Consider the following 15,169-nt stretch of genomic DNA (forward strand, 5'->3'; position numbering starts at 1 on the left):
GACAAACGCAGGTACCTCCCCCCCCCGCCCCAAAAACGGAGAATGTGTATTAAAACCGGTATCTGTGTAACTTCAGCTGCGCCTGAATTGGGGGCAGGGGGCGGGGCGGGGGGGTGGTCCAGGAGTTAAATCATGTGGTTTCCACTTATGCAGAGAGAATCCATTAAAAAGAGATTTATTATCATATTTTCCTTTGGAAAAGTAGTATTTGTTTTTGACTTTAAAAGTGCTCCTCGGTATAAAGCAGGGTAAATATTACAATTTTATGAAACAGCAGCCAAGATTTAATCGTCTGTGAAATATCAGGCTTAGGACCTGATTCGAGTTAACTACTGTTCTGCTGAGCCCAGCTCGCTGGCCCGCTGTGGCCCAAGGCGCAGGTTAAAGAAGGGGTGGGCGGCCCCACGCCTCCGGGAGCACCGCCAAAGGTCTCGGAGCCTCATCCTCCTGCAGCCGAGCTAAAGTGACTTTGCGCACAAAATCAAACCAGAATAAATGGCCAAGGAAAACGGGACCCAGTAGGCCAGCGAGAGAGAGAGAGAGGGAAATCCGGTAACCGCCTAGAAGTGCAGGAGGAAAACGGGATGGGCTGCAAAAAAGTGGAGCGGAAGAAGGGAGAAAGGAAGCTGGGCAAGCGGACACTCTGGGCTCCACGTGTGCACTGTCCGGCGCGTGAACACCGCGTGCGCCCCAGCCGCTCCACCGGGAGGGAAAAGCCCCAGAGCTCGGCCCTGCAGCCCCGGCCCCCTCCCCGCATCCTCCTCGCCCCTCGCCGGCTCCGCGGGTCCTTCCCCCGCCGCCCGGTGCCGAGAGAAAGCGGGCGGCGGCCGAATTGCCCCGGTGGCACCGTAGCCAAAAGCCTGTCCGTAATTGCAAAGCAAACAAGGCTGAAATATTGGGTCGGTCTCAATCGTGACAAGATCTACGCTTTTGCCGCCAATTTGTTTGTGCAGCTCTATTTAAAGGCCCTTGATTAAGGAAATGTTGAAAATAGCGGGGAGGGTTCCCTAATGAGACCTCGGGAAGAAAGAGCTGGGGCGGGAGGGCGCGGGCGGGGAAGGGGGAGGGGCGCCTTTAACCTCTTCCTGCCCGCTTCAGGCAAAAGCCCTGGAGCCCAGAGAGGGTAGGAGGGGGAGCAGGGATCTGTCCGGTCCCTCCCCGCGCGGCGACCTCCCCGGCGGCCGCGGCCTGAACTCCGCCCGCACCCGCATCTCCCTCCTCTCCTCGGCCCCCGAGGCCCCGTGGCGCCCTCCGACAAAACCCCCGACTGAGGGGTCCCAGGAGGCTGAAAGGGAAGGCTAGACACTCAGAGGCGGGAAGAGAACACACACAAACACACACATTTATTGCGCGTAGAAAAAGCCCGTGTGTTCAGCGTCCAGCCCCGTGCGCGCCTCGGTCTCATTCAACTCCGAGCGCATCCTCACAGCCAGCTTCATTACCCCATTGCTCAGATGCAGACACCAAGGCTTAGAGAAAACCAGTCCTTGGGGAGCCTGCGTCCGCCCAGCGGGCTCTGGCTTGGCCGCTCAAGAGGTGGAGGGCCCAGGGGAGGCCAGGCCAGGCTAGTCCCCCTCTTCTCCATCCCACGCCGGCGTCGCGGAGCCCTTGGATGCGCGGTCCATCCAAGCAGCTTTCTCCCCGCTTCTCCCAAGGACTTGGTGCTGAAGTCGGTTCCCTGCGAGACGATGTCCGCCTCCGACACTAGCTCTGGTCGCTTTCAAAACAAAGAAAATTGCAATCCGATTGCCATTGGGATACGCGAAATTCATCCTTTACACAGCTGTTTAAGCACCCACTGGATTCAGTGGCTTGATTGGGTTCTCAAGGAACCCACAGTCACAGAAGGAGAAAGGTGTGTGCCCGGAGAGCTACCAGAGAGAAGACTGCGGGGGGAGGGGTGGGGAGGAGGGGGCGGGGAGGGGTGGGCACAAGACCAGAGTTCAGAAGAAGGGAGACCTGATTTGCTGGAGCAGAAAGGAGGGAAGCCAAACCTGGAAAGGCTTCCTGGAGGAGGTGGCATTTACGCTGGGTCTAGAATAAACTAGGAAGTGGGGATTCTTTAACATAGGAGAGAGATAAGTTGTTTGCCAGCTCTGCTGGCAAGTCAAGGGGTGCCAGACCCACAGCTGGGGACAATGTGGGGGTCACCACCTGTTGATCCCCAGCTGCCCCTCTGACATAGAGAATGTGAGTTGATCAAGTCCTAAGCCAAAGTTACAGTCTCCCTTAGGATTGAAAATCTAGGGCTTGCAGGTAACACCAGAGGCAAGACTTTGACCCTTCAGGAGGCCTGGACTTGGGCCAGCTGGGCCTGTTCGGGGCAGGCCAGCAGGAACATGGCACTGGGGCACTCTCCCCAGGGCTATTAGAGCCACACATTCCCAGCTTTTCCCGAGGGATCTGGTCAGAGATGTACCTTGGCGCATCAGAAGTTTGTCTTTCTGGCGTCCCAGGCAGAGGTGGACTAGGAAAATGGAGACCCCCGAGGGGCAGGGAGAACTGGTTTCGGTGGTACTTCTCCCAGAATGATCTGCGCTTTCTGCCAGCAAAACAAAAAAGCATCAGTCACAGGCGTCCAGTGGAGCTGCTCAGTGTGTTCTGAATGGAATTCTGCTTTTTCTGCATGCAACCAATTCCTTCGTTTGAAGTTGGATGCTTTGCAAAGCAGAATGCAATTCCATTTTTTCATTCCTCGAGGTTTTGGCCTGTGTTGACTTAAGTGGGCACTCACACAAGTATTAAAAAGAAAAGCGTTCTCTTCTGGAAGATGGAACAAAGTCTCACCTCTCCAGTCACGCAGCAGATGTATAATCTGTAACAACAAATTCACCTCCTTGTGCTGCGCATTTCCAGCAAGCACCCTGCCTTCTCTGTTTATATTATAACTTTTCTGCCTGCAATTATTTTTATTTTAATTTTCTGTCACTTTAACAGAAACCAGAGCCTTTTCCTTTAATGTTTTGTACACAACATGTTCATTTGGATAAGATGTTCTTTTCTATCCTCTTTTAGCTTGCCTTTCCTAGTGTGGCGTTCTGTATCAGGAGTTTCTAATATTTCTCCTTCTCTCTCTCTTTTTTTAAAAGAACATGTCCCTGTCTTGCTTTATTTGTTTGTGTGAAATTTAGTTTGAAAGGAGATCAGAGAGAGCAGGAGGGGTTTGTAATAGGAGAATGACCGAATGACCCAAAGGCTGATTATCTGTCATTAACTGGAGACTCGGTGTACCCAAATTACCAAGGAGACCTCAGTCTGCTGGATCCAAAAAGGCAAGCATGGAATGCAGAGCTGAACAGGCTCGTGGCATTGCAAGTGAAGACACTCTGCCCACACATTTTCTTAAAGAGGCTTCCTTCAAACCACAGCTCAGCTTCAGTGGACAAGTGTTTTAGATTCTGACATGTTGTACACTGGTATTTTTTTAAAAAAGAAAAGAAAAACACTCTGCTGAAAGACTACCTTCAACGTTTTCTATCGCTAACTTTTTCTGTGTCATTTCATTAGGAGCAAAATTGCAGTTAATTGTCTAAGCTCCAGAGAATATTGAGAAATTAAGCAAAGCTGCTTTTGATCTGCTAAACCCAAGCCTTGTAAAAATCGAGGTTTGCCATTAATATTGACGATAAAACGGTTTCTTTTTGTTAACCTGAAACTCAGCCATCGTGGTGAGCCCTCGCCTAGAAGCAAAGGCCCTGGAAGAAAGAAGCAAGGGTTTGGAAGAAAATGCCAGAACTCTCTTTATGAACTTGCAAAGGAGGCTTCAGAATAGGACTTCCTAGGAATGCGAGCCATACTGCAGTTAGCACTGGGAATGCACAGGGCTGCTAACAGATCCTTCAGTCACATAAGTGGTTTGTCCAAAGCCCCGCATGTTAAGCTGCCATTTGCTTTCAAATTTTATTCTGAACCCCAGACTGTCTGGCAGACTAGTTGAAGTCTATTCTTTACCGTTCCCTTCAAGCGTGTATGCAAAATTACAATTACTTCCTCTTCTGAATGTCGACAGCTTTCCTCCCGGCTTGGAAGAATATATTGCTTGTATGTGGAGGTGATGTGATTGAAACAAGAATGTGAATGAGCAGTTAACATAAATCCTGTGCGGTGTATTTTCTTACACCACTTTTGCTCTCACCTCCATCTCTATTTACAGACTAGCAAAGATCAAATTTGTCGTACTTCTTTGGATCACCGTAATTTCATTAATAACACTTCCCACTTATTCATCATGCAGCCTGGAGGGAGCCCCCTTCACGTGCATTATCTTTTGTTCCATTCAGTCTGAGTAAGGAATCTAGCTTTACAGACAAACGTGGGCAAATGTGGGTACCCAGCAAAGGACTGAGTTCCCCTGATCAATAAAGGCCCTCCAGAGCAGCAGCGCACCCAGTTCATATGAAGATCTAGTCGGAGATTATTTGGAAAAGATGCAATTCCCACTGTCTATAATAGTGGACATTCAGACGTTTCCTGTACAGTGTCCACCTTAAGTATTGTACACAGTGTTATACGTCAACTATATATCAATTAAAAATATTTTTCTTAAAGAATCTGACTTAAGGATGAAACATATCTTGCTCTTCATCACTTTCAGCTTCTGTGACACCAAAAAAACTTTATAAATCCAAGCATTGCTGGCAAACAAATTAGTAAGGAGGGAAAGAGAGAAGAGGGAGGAGGTAAAGAGAGGGAGAGAGGAAAGAGAGAGAGAAGGGATAAATGGGGGGGTGGTTTACAAACACCCAGCAAGTTCCAATTTTCTCCACTGACTTAACTGTTTCCTAATCAGCAAGGAGCCATGAGCCCCACCACAGTCGGCACTGCAGCTGCAGCAGCCTCTCCTGCCCCGTCTGCACAGCTCTGCTCCCTGCTCGAATGGGAAAGAGGAGGGATGAGGGTACCCTCACCAGATACCCCATCTCCGCCTGAAAACTCAACAAGAAAACGCTCAGAAGAAATGAAACCTCAAAGGAGCCACGGGCAGCCCTTCCTGCCCTTCGTTTCTGAAACAGACGTGAGTCTGAGCAAACATGATTCCACTTCGGAAATGTGTACCAGGAGCACCACATTTCTGGGCCCACTGTCATTTGCCAAAAGGTAAACCAGAAGTTGGGGACCACAAGCCCCTCCCTGTTAGAGGGGTACTCTTGCCCACCACTTGGACAATGCGCCTTGTTCTAGATTGTCCTAGCAGTTGGTTCTGGGGCTAAGTGACTAGTATGCACCATGACTCAACCACAGCCTTGGAGGGACAGAAACGCAAGGCAGTCAGGGTGTCAGAAGAAGCACCACCCAGCAGGTGAGGCCGGGGTGACACCTTCAAGAATACATTGTTTTTTCTCCCACCTTCTGGGTTGGATGTTCTTTCTGGGGTTCTTGGCATGTTCTGGGGTTCCCCTCCCATAATAGCATTATAGAGGTTAACAGGAATGCCCAGAGTCACTTCTACTATGTTGGTTAGGAAAATAAGGTAAAATGAGACTTGAAAAACGCTGAGGGGAATTGAGCCATAATTCCCGTAAACATAAAATGTGTGTTTATGGCCCTCCGGCCTGGTTCTTTTCAGGTCCAGTTTATTTTGAGTTCTCATGAGCAAAACACAAGATACAAACTGCCCTTGCCTTTGAAATAATAAATACCTCGAAAAGATCTGTATTTTCCCTTAAAACAGACTGAAGTTTTTAAGAAAATATTTAGTTTAAAGCAGATTGATTTTTAAAGTAATATCTCACAAGCCCAGAATGCTTGCCAGGGCATGAGTGCCCCCCTCAACCCCATGCCCTTGGACCCTTTTCCAGGCAAGGAGGTGGGAGTGAGGGGAAAAGAGACAAGAGACGCAGGCCCAAAATAAATGCTGGACCCCAGTTCTGTCTGCTTAGCTGAAGAAGGCAGTTGTGATGTGCAGCATGGTGGGTATATCATTAGTTACAAAGATCTCAAACATTCCCCCAAAACCAGGGCTGTCCCCCCAACCCATGAATTGGTCTCCCTACCTGGGAAAGACTGGCTGCATCTTAGCTCAGGGCCTCAGAGGAGGGGAAGTTGTTAGCACACCCTCACCTTTGCAGGATTTCTCCTGCAGGCAACCCAGGCAGCCCCGAGCCAGCAACTTCTCAGCTGCTCGGGAGCCCCTGGAGTATGTGTCCCCTTTCCCAGAGCAGAACACCAGAGGCTACCGTAGAATACCCCAGGATGGGGTCTGGACCACGAAACCAGGAACTTCTGCCTCCTACCTGTCTTTTCCCACTTCCCCATCCATCACCGCCACTACCATCACCTCCACCACTAGTGCCCCAGAAGGCACAAGGCATCTAAACTGGCGCACACCTGACATGGCATCTTTGCCTCATAGCTTTCCACGGCAGCAAAGTAATCTAGCAGCCCACTAGAGTGGCAGCAAAAAGTCCCAAAGAGAGACGAAGAGAAAAAAGTGGACTCGGTTGGTTGTACATCCAGAGTGGAACTCAGCCCCTTTGGGACCCTAGAGTTCTCCCACTTGTCCCTGCTTCCGGGGCCATAAGCCTCTGCATTTTGGCTTTCTGAGATTCATGAAGTCCTGGACCCTTGAATCACATTAATTAACTGGTAATGACACTGTCAGTGAGGACCGAGGTTCAGATTAGCCTCTTTTACGACTTTTTTTTTCCTATCCCATGTTGTCCATCTCTTTTATCACTTGCCAGGCTCTCTGGGACCATGAGGGGTTTTGTCCATTTTTTTGTTTGTTTGTTTCGATTAAAAGAGCACGAGAAAGGCTGGAAATGGCGAGTCCAGATGCCTTTGCCACGGAGGCCACTCATCCCTGGTAGACACCGCATCTCAATCCCCAGCTCAGCCCTCTGCCTGGCCTCTTCCGCCTCCTTTCAATTTCCCAAACTCCCTCTGGCCGGAAAGCCTGTATTTTTTTATCTGGGTGCAATCACCTTACTTTTGTCAATCTGCTCTCAAGGCCTAGATGCGTTTTTATAAACAGACTTCTTTATTTTAATGTATCAAATGTCAAAGGATTGAACTACCAGTATTTACACATTCAGAGTTTACCTTTCTGGTGAAAATGCAGACCGAACCTGACCACACTACCCATATTTTTTCCTTGAAGAACAAGGTCTTTAAAAGACTCTCCTTGTGCTCCAAACTGCAGACCTGCCTAAGGTGGAGGTTCGAAGCTCTAGGCAGCTTTTTGTTCTGAGCCCAAAGGGCCCAGCAAATCTGATTTCAGCTACTCCCCACCCCTATTCAAGGCTTCAAGATCTCTGCTGGGGGCATCCCAGGAAACTGACCCTTTGCTGAAGGGACAGGATAGGCCCTCATGATGACACTCAGCCAGCTTTCTACAACCCCCTCTGGGTTCCTTTTCTTCTCCTACAGCCTGGCCACCGAAAACCTAAAACATGTTTGTCAAAGCTGTGCCCAGGGCTCTGGGTACCCCTAAATCCTGCCCTCTGTTCCTGCAGACCTGGCCTTCCATCCCCAAGCCCGCACCCAGCAAAAAGTGGGCAGCACACAAGCAAAGGGCTGTCCTCACCGAGTCGTTGGAATAGGACTCTGCAGCCTGGGGCCTGACCCCAAGGTGGGGTGCTTGGTCTCCCCCGGCAGAGCCTGGCAAGGCCCAGCAGCGAGTCCCAGGCCGCAGCGCCCGTGCTGGCCCAGGCACACCCCGCGTGGGCTCCCTCTAATTTATGGCCCTTGGGCTCCTGTTGACACTTTTCCACCCCGGCCCTTCCAGGCAGAATCTTCAGCTCCACATCAGCCTCGGCCCAAGGCTGCCGGCCAACCCCCGGGATCATTTCAGCTCCTGCCACGGTCCACCCCCCTCCCGAACCCCCAACCTCTTCTCAAAACGGCTGAAGCCACTCGGGCGCCGCGGTCCCGGTACGCTGCGGCCCGGTGACTTACAAGTGGAGATCCATTTTCCGTTCTAATGTGTTCAAGATCACCAAGGCCAGCAGTCTAAACATCCACGAGCCGTCCTCCCGGCCTGCCTCTTAAACTGGTGTTTAATGGTTCCCCTCCGATAACTAAACCTGCTTTCCACACATGCCCGCTTTTATGGGAGAGGTCGGAATGCGGAGATGTATTTATATGTTTGTTCATAAAAACTGAAAAATAAGCTCTGAACACGCTGTAAAAAATATTCAGTTACTTACCAGACAGGCTAGTTAAACCTGGGGAACACCGATACCGGCCACACAACAAATTCGGGGAATCGAGGTGCCCTGCGCTTTGAAATCTCCCAAGGTCTGCGCTAGGGCTGGCGTCCCTGCAGAACACCGAAATAAGAGTATTTACAGTCTTGACCGTTGGTCCCGGGGTCTTCACCACGATTTCCAAAAGTAGCCACTATAACATAAGCTCCCCAAGAGGGCCCTAGCTTGGGTAACGAGGTGGGTAAGTCCAGCGACGCAGAGACGCGTGTTTCCAGTCTGTGCCCAGGTCAAAGCCGCAGCCTTGCCCTGCGCCCCGCGCCCGCCTCGGCCGGCCGGAGACGCGCCTCCGGGGGGTGGTTGGGAGGGGGGCCGCCGCCCTCTGCCTCTCTCCCGCCCAGCACAGAACTGCGCCTGCTGCTCTGCTCTTGCCTCTGTTACCTACAAAACACTTCGAAAAGCAATGTCTGCTTCCTTTTTTTTTAACCAGAAAAGAAAGTGGAGTAATACCGTACCTGGTTTAAGATTCTTCAGTATTTGAGACCTGGGGGAAAAATATTTTAATAGTGAAGCATCTGTTAAACACTTGCATTAACCTCCGGCTGATAAAAAAGTTTTTTTAACCCTGCTCCCCCCCTCGTTTTAATTATCTTCTGGTTATGAAGGGGCAGCCAATCCTGGACGAGGACCTAGGCAATTAGCAACAAGAACATCAAAAAGTTTTATTGCGGAGAGCGCGAGGCGCCGCCCCCGCCGCCCCGGGATTGGCGTGAGGAGCCTCTGACGACATATATTAACCCGAGCGGCCCTAAAGATGTAGCTGTACATGGAGATCTTGCTGGGAAAATCCGCTTCCTCCCCTTACGGCGTCCAGTACCGGAGAACCGCCGCCGCCGCCGCCCGGGAGCTCCCACGGCCGCCGGGCAGAGCCCTACGCGCCGCAGCCGCCGCCTTCGCGCTCCAGGGGCCTGCAGGGCCCAGATCCTTCCCCGGAAAGGAGAGGATCTGAGAAAATGGATGCACTGAGACCTCTCTGAAAACCCTCCGAGAGAGCCCGAGAGGAGCGCGGAACACGTTATTCGCAGCTAAAATCACGTTCAAGGACCAAAACAACAACCAAAAATTTCATTAAAACAATAAGCGCACAAGAATCCAGATCAGGCTGGTGGGGGGGGAGGGGAAGGGGCGGGAAGAGGAGGGTCGCATGGAGGTAGCTTCACAGTGAGCAGTCGACCCTGCCGCCTCCCTGCAGAGCCGGGCCGGCTCCTCCAGCCGCGGCTTTGGACTCGCCCCGGGACTGCGAGTAGCCGCGGCGCCGGGCACGCGGCCGGGGCGCGGAGCCCGGCGACTCCACCGAGCAGCCCCGCGGGAGCCGGGGCGCCTTTGCATGAGCTCGAGAGGACTGTGCCTGCCCGCAGCCGCCCGGGAAGCAGGAGCCTGCGCGCGGGCCGTGGAGCAAGGCGGGAGCCGGCGGCGGCGGCCAGGGGCGCACGGTGCCGGGACCAGCTCGCCGCGCCCTATGGGGAGCCGGCGGCCGCGGCGCTGCTGAGGCGGGCCCGGCGGGCCAGGCGGGGGGCCGGGGCCCGGGCTGCAGCAGCCCCCTCTGCGGCTGCCGGGCCGGCCCGGGCGCCCGGGGGCTGGGGGGTGGGGGGTGGGGGAGGCCGCGGAGCGCCGAAGCGGGGGCCCGGGCCGAGGGCGCGGCAGGGCTGCGCGCACGCTGGGGCGCGTGGAGGGGCGCGGAGGGCGAGATGAGTCTGGTGGGAGGCTTCCCCCACCACCCGGTGGTGCATCATGAGGGCTATCCGTTCGCCGCCGCCGCCGCCGCTGCTGCCGCCGCGGCCGCCAGTCGCTGCAGCCACGAGGAGAACCCCTACTTCCACGGCTGGCTCATCGGCCACCCCGAGATGTCGCCCCCCGATTACAGCATGGCCCTGTCCTACAGCCCCGAGTACGCCAGCGGCGCCGCCAGCCTGGACCACTCCCATTACGGGGGGGTGCCGCCGGGCGCTGGGCCCCCAGGCCTGGGGGGGCCGCGCCCGGTGAAGCGCCGGGGCACCGCCAACCGCAAGGAGCGGCGTAGGACTCAGAGCATCAACAGCGCCTTCGCAGAGCTGCGTGAGTGCATCCCCAACGTGCCCGCCGACACCAAGCTCTCCAAGATCAAGACTCTGCGCCTGGCCACCAGCTACATCGCCTACCTCATGGACCTGCTGGCCAAGGACGACCAGAACGGCGAGGCGGAGGCCTTCAAGGCAGAGATCAAGAAGACAGATGTGAAAGAAGAGAAGAGGAAGAAGGAGCTGGTCAGTACCAGGCGGCAGAGGGCAGTGGGGTGCGGGGGAGCGGGGATCCGGGTCTCCTTCCAGTTGGGCTGAACGATGGCCCGCCGCGTTCTCTGGCAGCGCCCTGAGCCAAGTTGTTTGCACCAGGTTGTGGTCGGAAGGTTTCCCGAAGAAGCAGAGAGGCCGGGGGAGGGTGTCAGCACACGGAGGAGGTTAAGAGGGATGTTTTGCGCTGGCGATCTTCTTCTCGGGTTATCGCCGCGCCCCCAGGCACTTAGGGCGGGCCTGGCGAACTCCAGCTTCATCTTTCGATCGTACTGGCCTGGACCCCTCCTTCCCCGTCCTTTCAAGCCTTCATTCGGCCTCCAGTCCGCTCTTGCTTTCAGATGTTTGTAAAATAAGTTGCTCAGAAGCACTTGATTCCAGTTATTTCACTACTGGTTGCGTTTCCTCTTCTTGAGAATGAGGCAGCCACTGATTCTAAGAGTTTTTGCGGTGGTTCTGATTACTATGCCGGGAATAGTGGAGGTGAACGTAAGATAAGTACTTCAAAATTCAGCTCAGTTTCTCTCTGGCAGTGATGTTATAATGTGACTTCCCAGATGAGGATTCTTCCTGGGTATTTCTGGTTTTGTTTGCATGCGCCTTTACATTTTAAGACAAATAGTAAATATTATCATAGTCATTGTCATTGTTCTGAACAGTAACACAAAGTTATAACTGAAAATTAGTTTTCTCAAGTTCCTGACCAGGTGCCCACAGGTGGTGGAGTTTAGAGCAGGGCTACTGCCATGAAGAGCCTGGAAAATAATTCCATTTGTCGAGGTTTACTTCCTTAGGGCCTTTGGCGCTTTTGTTGCTGCAAAGTCGAGGGATCTCCTGTAGCCCGGGGTTTCAGAGGCCTTGGAGGAGGCCTAGGAGGCCTTGGGAGGACAGGCCCAAGCCCAGGCCGAGGCACCTCTCCCCATCTGCCTTAGAGAACTGGTCTGGGACTGCGATTGAAAACAGGGAAACCAGACTGAGTGCCGACCCCGATCGAGCCCCTACATCTGGAGTTAGAGAGAAGGCCCCCAGTTCCTCCATAAACGACTTGAAAACGGGTGGTTGTTTATAAACTTGCCGACCTGGGAGTTGAGTGCTGCTGCTGCATGTCGGCCTGGGCGGTAACTAGGCCAGCGCCAGCCTTCCTAGCTCTTCTACAGGGGCTGGGACTTGAGGCCACCCCACCCGCGGTCCCTGGCTGACTCTCTCACTGTCTTCTCCGGCCGGGAAAGCGCGGGGGTTGCGTGGGACCGGATCTCCTCTCTGATTTTCTCTTTCTACTTTTCTCCCCCTCACCTCACCTCTTCTCTGCCCAGAATGAAATCTTGAAAAGCACAGTAAGCAGCAACGACAAGAAAACCAAAGGCCGGACGGGGTGGCCTCAGCACGTCTGGGCCCTGGAGCTCAAGCAGTGAGGAAGAGAAGGAGGAGGAGGAAGAGAAGGAGAGCTCCAGCAGGGCCCAGGAGCTGGATGCAGACCCAGGACTCCAGGCAAGCTCTGCATGCTCCACTCTGAGGACTTCCTGCATTTGGATCATCCGGTTTATTTATGTGCAATGTGCCTCCCTCTCTTTGCCCCCCTTCGAGGCATCGATCCCCACCTTCCCCTCCAAAAAAAAAAAAAAAAGTGGATATTTGAAGAAAAGCATTCCGTATTTTAATATGAAGAGGACACTCCTTCGTGGTAAGGGATCCCGTCGTTGTCTTGTAGAGTCTCTGTTTGTGAATGTTTCCTCCTGCTGTGTAGACACCAGCGATGCTCCCTCTCCACTTACCTAAACCCTTCCAGATAAAGACAGCGGGACACTAGTGTGTATGTGAAGTGTATCTTTAATACTTGGCCTTTGGATATAAATATTCCTGGGGATTATAAAGTTTTATTTCAAAGCAGAAAACGGGCAGCTTACATGTCCGTTGGGCTTTCCTGGTGGCTCGGCGGTAAAGAATCCGCCTGCCAATGTAGGAGACTCGGGTTCGAACCCTGGGTGGAAAAGATCCCCTGGAGAAGGACATGGCAATCCACTCCAGTATTCCTGCCTGGAAAATCCCATGGACAGAAGAGCCTGGCGGGCTACAGTCCATGGGATCGCAAAAGAGTAGGACACGGCTTAGCAGCTAAACCACCACCACTATCATGTATGTTGGGGGTAAGTGTCTAGCACCACAGTTCCATCTGATGTGGTTCCCACTTTGAAGATGTTTCCAGCAGCTCCTTGTTTTGTGCACTTCCGTCCTCTAAAATTAAGTGGAATTAATATTGAAAGTGTAAACGTTGTAAGTATTCAATAAACCACTGTGTGTTTTTTTTTTTACAAAACCCCTATCTTTTAATGGTTGATACCTCAAGAGAGTTTTGAAAACAAAACTGTTATATTTGTTTTCATTATATTTAAAATATTCAGAAGTAAACTAAATTATCATGATTGCCTCTAACTTTGTTTGATACAGTCAGTGGTTCGGATCAGTCATCAACGTGAGCAACCTTGAAGGCAGGGCCAGCGAGGAAGCCCTTTAAAAACAGATGTCCTTGGTGAAAGTCCTGCCAAAGGGCCTGGGCTCCATGAGTCCTGCCTCCTTCCCTCTGTCTCTGCCTCCACGAGAGCACCGAGTGGTCTGTAGATGGAGGGTCTGGGCCGCAGAGAGGCCTAAGCCATTTGCTCCAAAAGTGGAAAGTTGTCCTGCTTGAAATCAACCTGAAATCAACTAGACGCCATGTGGTAGGGGCTACCGGTTTTGTTGGAGGAGACCTTTTCGGTGGAGGGATTTTGGGGAGAAACCTAGCCCTTATTGCAGCCGCAGGAGCTAGTCTAGGGTTTTTAATTCAAAATATAGGGCTTTCATCCAAGTAAAGGGGAAAAAAGACCAAGAGAAAGGAAAAGAGGTTTTTGCTGGTCGTCTCGATGGGGGGTAGGTGGAGGGGGGAGAAGACTCCTCTGAGCCGCCCGGGGGAGGGGGAGGGCCCTCGGAAAAAGTCCATGATTAGGTAACAAGGAATTCTACGTCAAGTAAGAAATCGCGAACTCGACCGAGGATTTAAAGGGGGGTGAAGCTGGCGCTAGATTTACAAGGAGTTATAGGGAACTCAATATTAACCGCGCGGTGTCTGTAGTCCTCCCGGCCGCAGGCCAGTCCAGCCAGGGCTCCCTCCCCCTCTGCCAGTCGCCGGGGCTGCTCCCGCGGCCGGAGGTTCGGGCTCGGGGAGTCTAGGCACCTCCCAGGAGGAAGTCTCCAGCCTCCTTCGCCGGGCCTGGTCGGAGCGGAATCTCTGCTCCAGGAGCTGGAGGAGCTCGAGTGCCGTAAACGGCTCGGCAGACTGGAGAAGGGGAGCGGAGGAGGAGGCTTTGGGGGTACGCAGTGGGGGGAGGGGGGGAGAAGAAAGGCAAAACGTATTAAAAAGCGGTTTTGTTTCATGATATGCCGCGCGTTCAAATCTGTTGTGAAGGCGGCTTGCGAGAGGGTTTCCACCTTGGAACCCATCCTCGGGGTGATGTTCCTTCGCACCCCGGCCCCGGGCACAGACTCTCCCCCTCCGTCCCAGGGGTCCCCCTCCGGCCGCCGCCGCCTCTGAGCCCCTCCCGGGCCACCGGCGAGTTCGCTAGAGCCAGGCTGCAGGCTTTCGAGCGGCGCTGCGGGGTTCTTCTGCGGGCGGCGGACGACGTGAGGGCGCGGGGTTAGAACAACTCGGCCAAAGCGATCTGAACTTTCTCCCCTCGGGTCAGCGGGCGTTGGGCCGACGCGGTGGGCGCAGGGCTGTGTTTACAGACACTTGCCTTTGTTTATAGCGCTGGGGGGCGGAGGGAGGCGCGCCCTGATTTTCTATTACTCTTGGGATTGCTGTCCGTTTGACCGAGTGGCTCCCTCCCTCTCCTGCCGCCCTTTACGTCTTTACGCTAATCCGTTCAAGAGAAAAGATGCCAGACCCTACCGGTGGAGGGAAGGAGTTTTTACCAAGGGCGTGGAATGTATGGTGGTGGAGGAAGTGAGGTTTTCAAAACAGGAGTTATCTCCACGTGCCTGTGTGCCCGTGCGGGCCTGGGCTGGCTGGTCTTCCTTGCCATCTGGGCCTTAACGCACTTCTAGGGGGTTTAACACTTTATCTGGTCTGTTAAAAGCCAGCAGAAGGAAATCAGAACACCCCGGCAGCACCGTCACTATGAGGCCGCCGGTTGCTGCACGTGCGTTTAAACCCGCGCTCTAGAAAAGCCTCTTTTGTCTGGCCTGGGCCCCCGCGCTGCCCTCCTGCCCGCCCGCCGCGCCGCTTCCTAGGGCTCTGCATCTCCAGTGCTTGGACACCTCCAGCACTTGGACCTTCCAACCAACCCACCGGCAACCCTAACGGGCCAGACATCCAGCAGACCCGATACCCAGGGGGATGCCGCACCCCCTAACCTGACGCTTCAACTCGCAAGAAACCCCACATGTCGTCCCACGTTGTCAAGTCCCGGGGCACGAAGTGCTGGACTAGGCAGGCGTTTCTTCTACGCTTCCATGCTTTTCTCTTCCACACATTTCTTTCCCTTTTAACTCCCTTTCTCCTTTGCTTCAAAAAAAAAAAATCTCCCCCCCCCCCCAAGCTCCTGCCTTGTGGGACTGGCTAAAAGGCCTCTGTTTTAATTGCTTGGATAATGTGGTTGCTGCCATTTTGTTAAAAGCAATCACTCCTGCAGCGAAATCACAAGCTCTCTAGACAGGCCGGAGCCG

The 15,169-nt window shown here is 53.5% G+C and overlaps 1 protein-coding gene and 1 long non-coding RNA gene across 4 annotated transcripts; one reads left to right on the forward strand and one right to left on the reverse strand.

Annotated features, from left to right (window-relative positions):
• Positions 1-1,319: 1,319 nt before the first annotated feature.
• On the reverse strand, positions 1,320-10,680 carry LOC138433698 (uncharacterized). Of its 3 annotated transcripts, XR_011254432.1 has the most exons (5): positions 10,456-10,675; positions 8,660-8,688; positions 8,148-8,260; positions 2,420-2,542; positions 1,320-1,717 (listed from the first exon to the last, which is right to left on the reverse strand). It is a non-coding gene; the product is annotated as an uncharacterized lncRNA (long non-coding RNA). The 3 variants fall into 3 exon arrangements; XR_011446570.1 differs by lacking the exon at positions 8,660-8,688 and having other exon boundaries at positions 10,456-10,680; XR_011254431.1 differs by lacking the exon at positions 10,456-10,675 and having other exon boundaries at positions 8,660-9,250.
• HAND2 (heart and neural crest derivatives expressed 2) lies at positions 9,550-12,901 on the forward strand. The gene is made up of 2 exons (XM_069576770.1): positions 9,550-10,447; positions 11,785-12,901. The coding sequence occupies exons 1-2, from the start codon at positions 9,893-9,895 to the stop codon at positions 11,881-11,883; spliced, it is 654 nt and encodes a 217-aa protein (XP_069432871.1). The 5' UTR covers positions 9,550-9,892; the 3' UTR covers positions 11,884-12,901.
• The last annotated feature ends 2,268 nt before the right edge of the window (positions 12,902-15,169 follow it).

Source organism: Ovis canadensis, chromosome 2, assembly GCF_042477335.2.
Source record: "Ovis canadensis isolate MfBH-ARS-UI-01 breed Bighorn chromosome 2, ARS-UI_OviCan_v2, whole genome shotgun sequence".
NCBI lineage: Eukaryota > Metazoa > Chordata > Mammalia > Artiodactyla > Bovidae > Ovis > Ovis canadensis.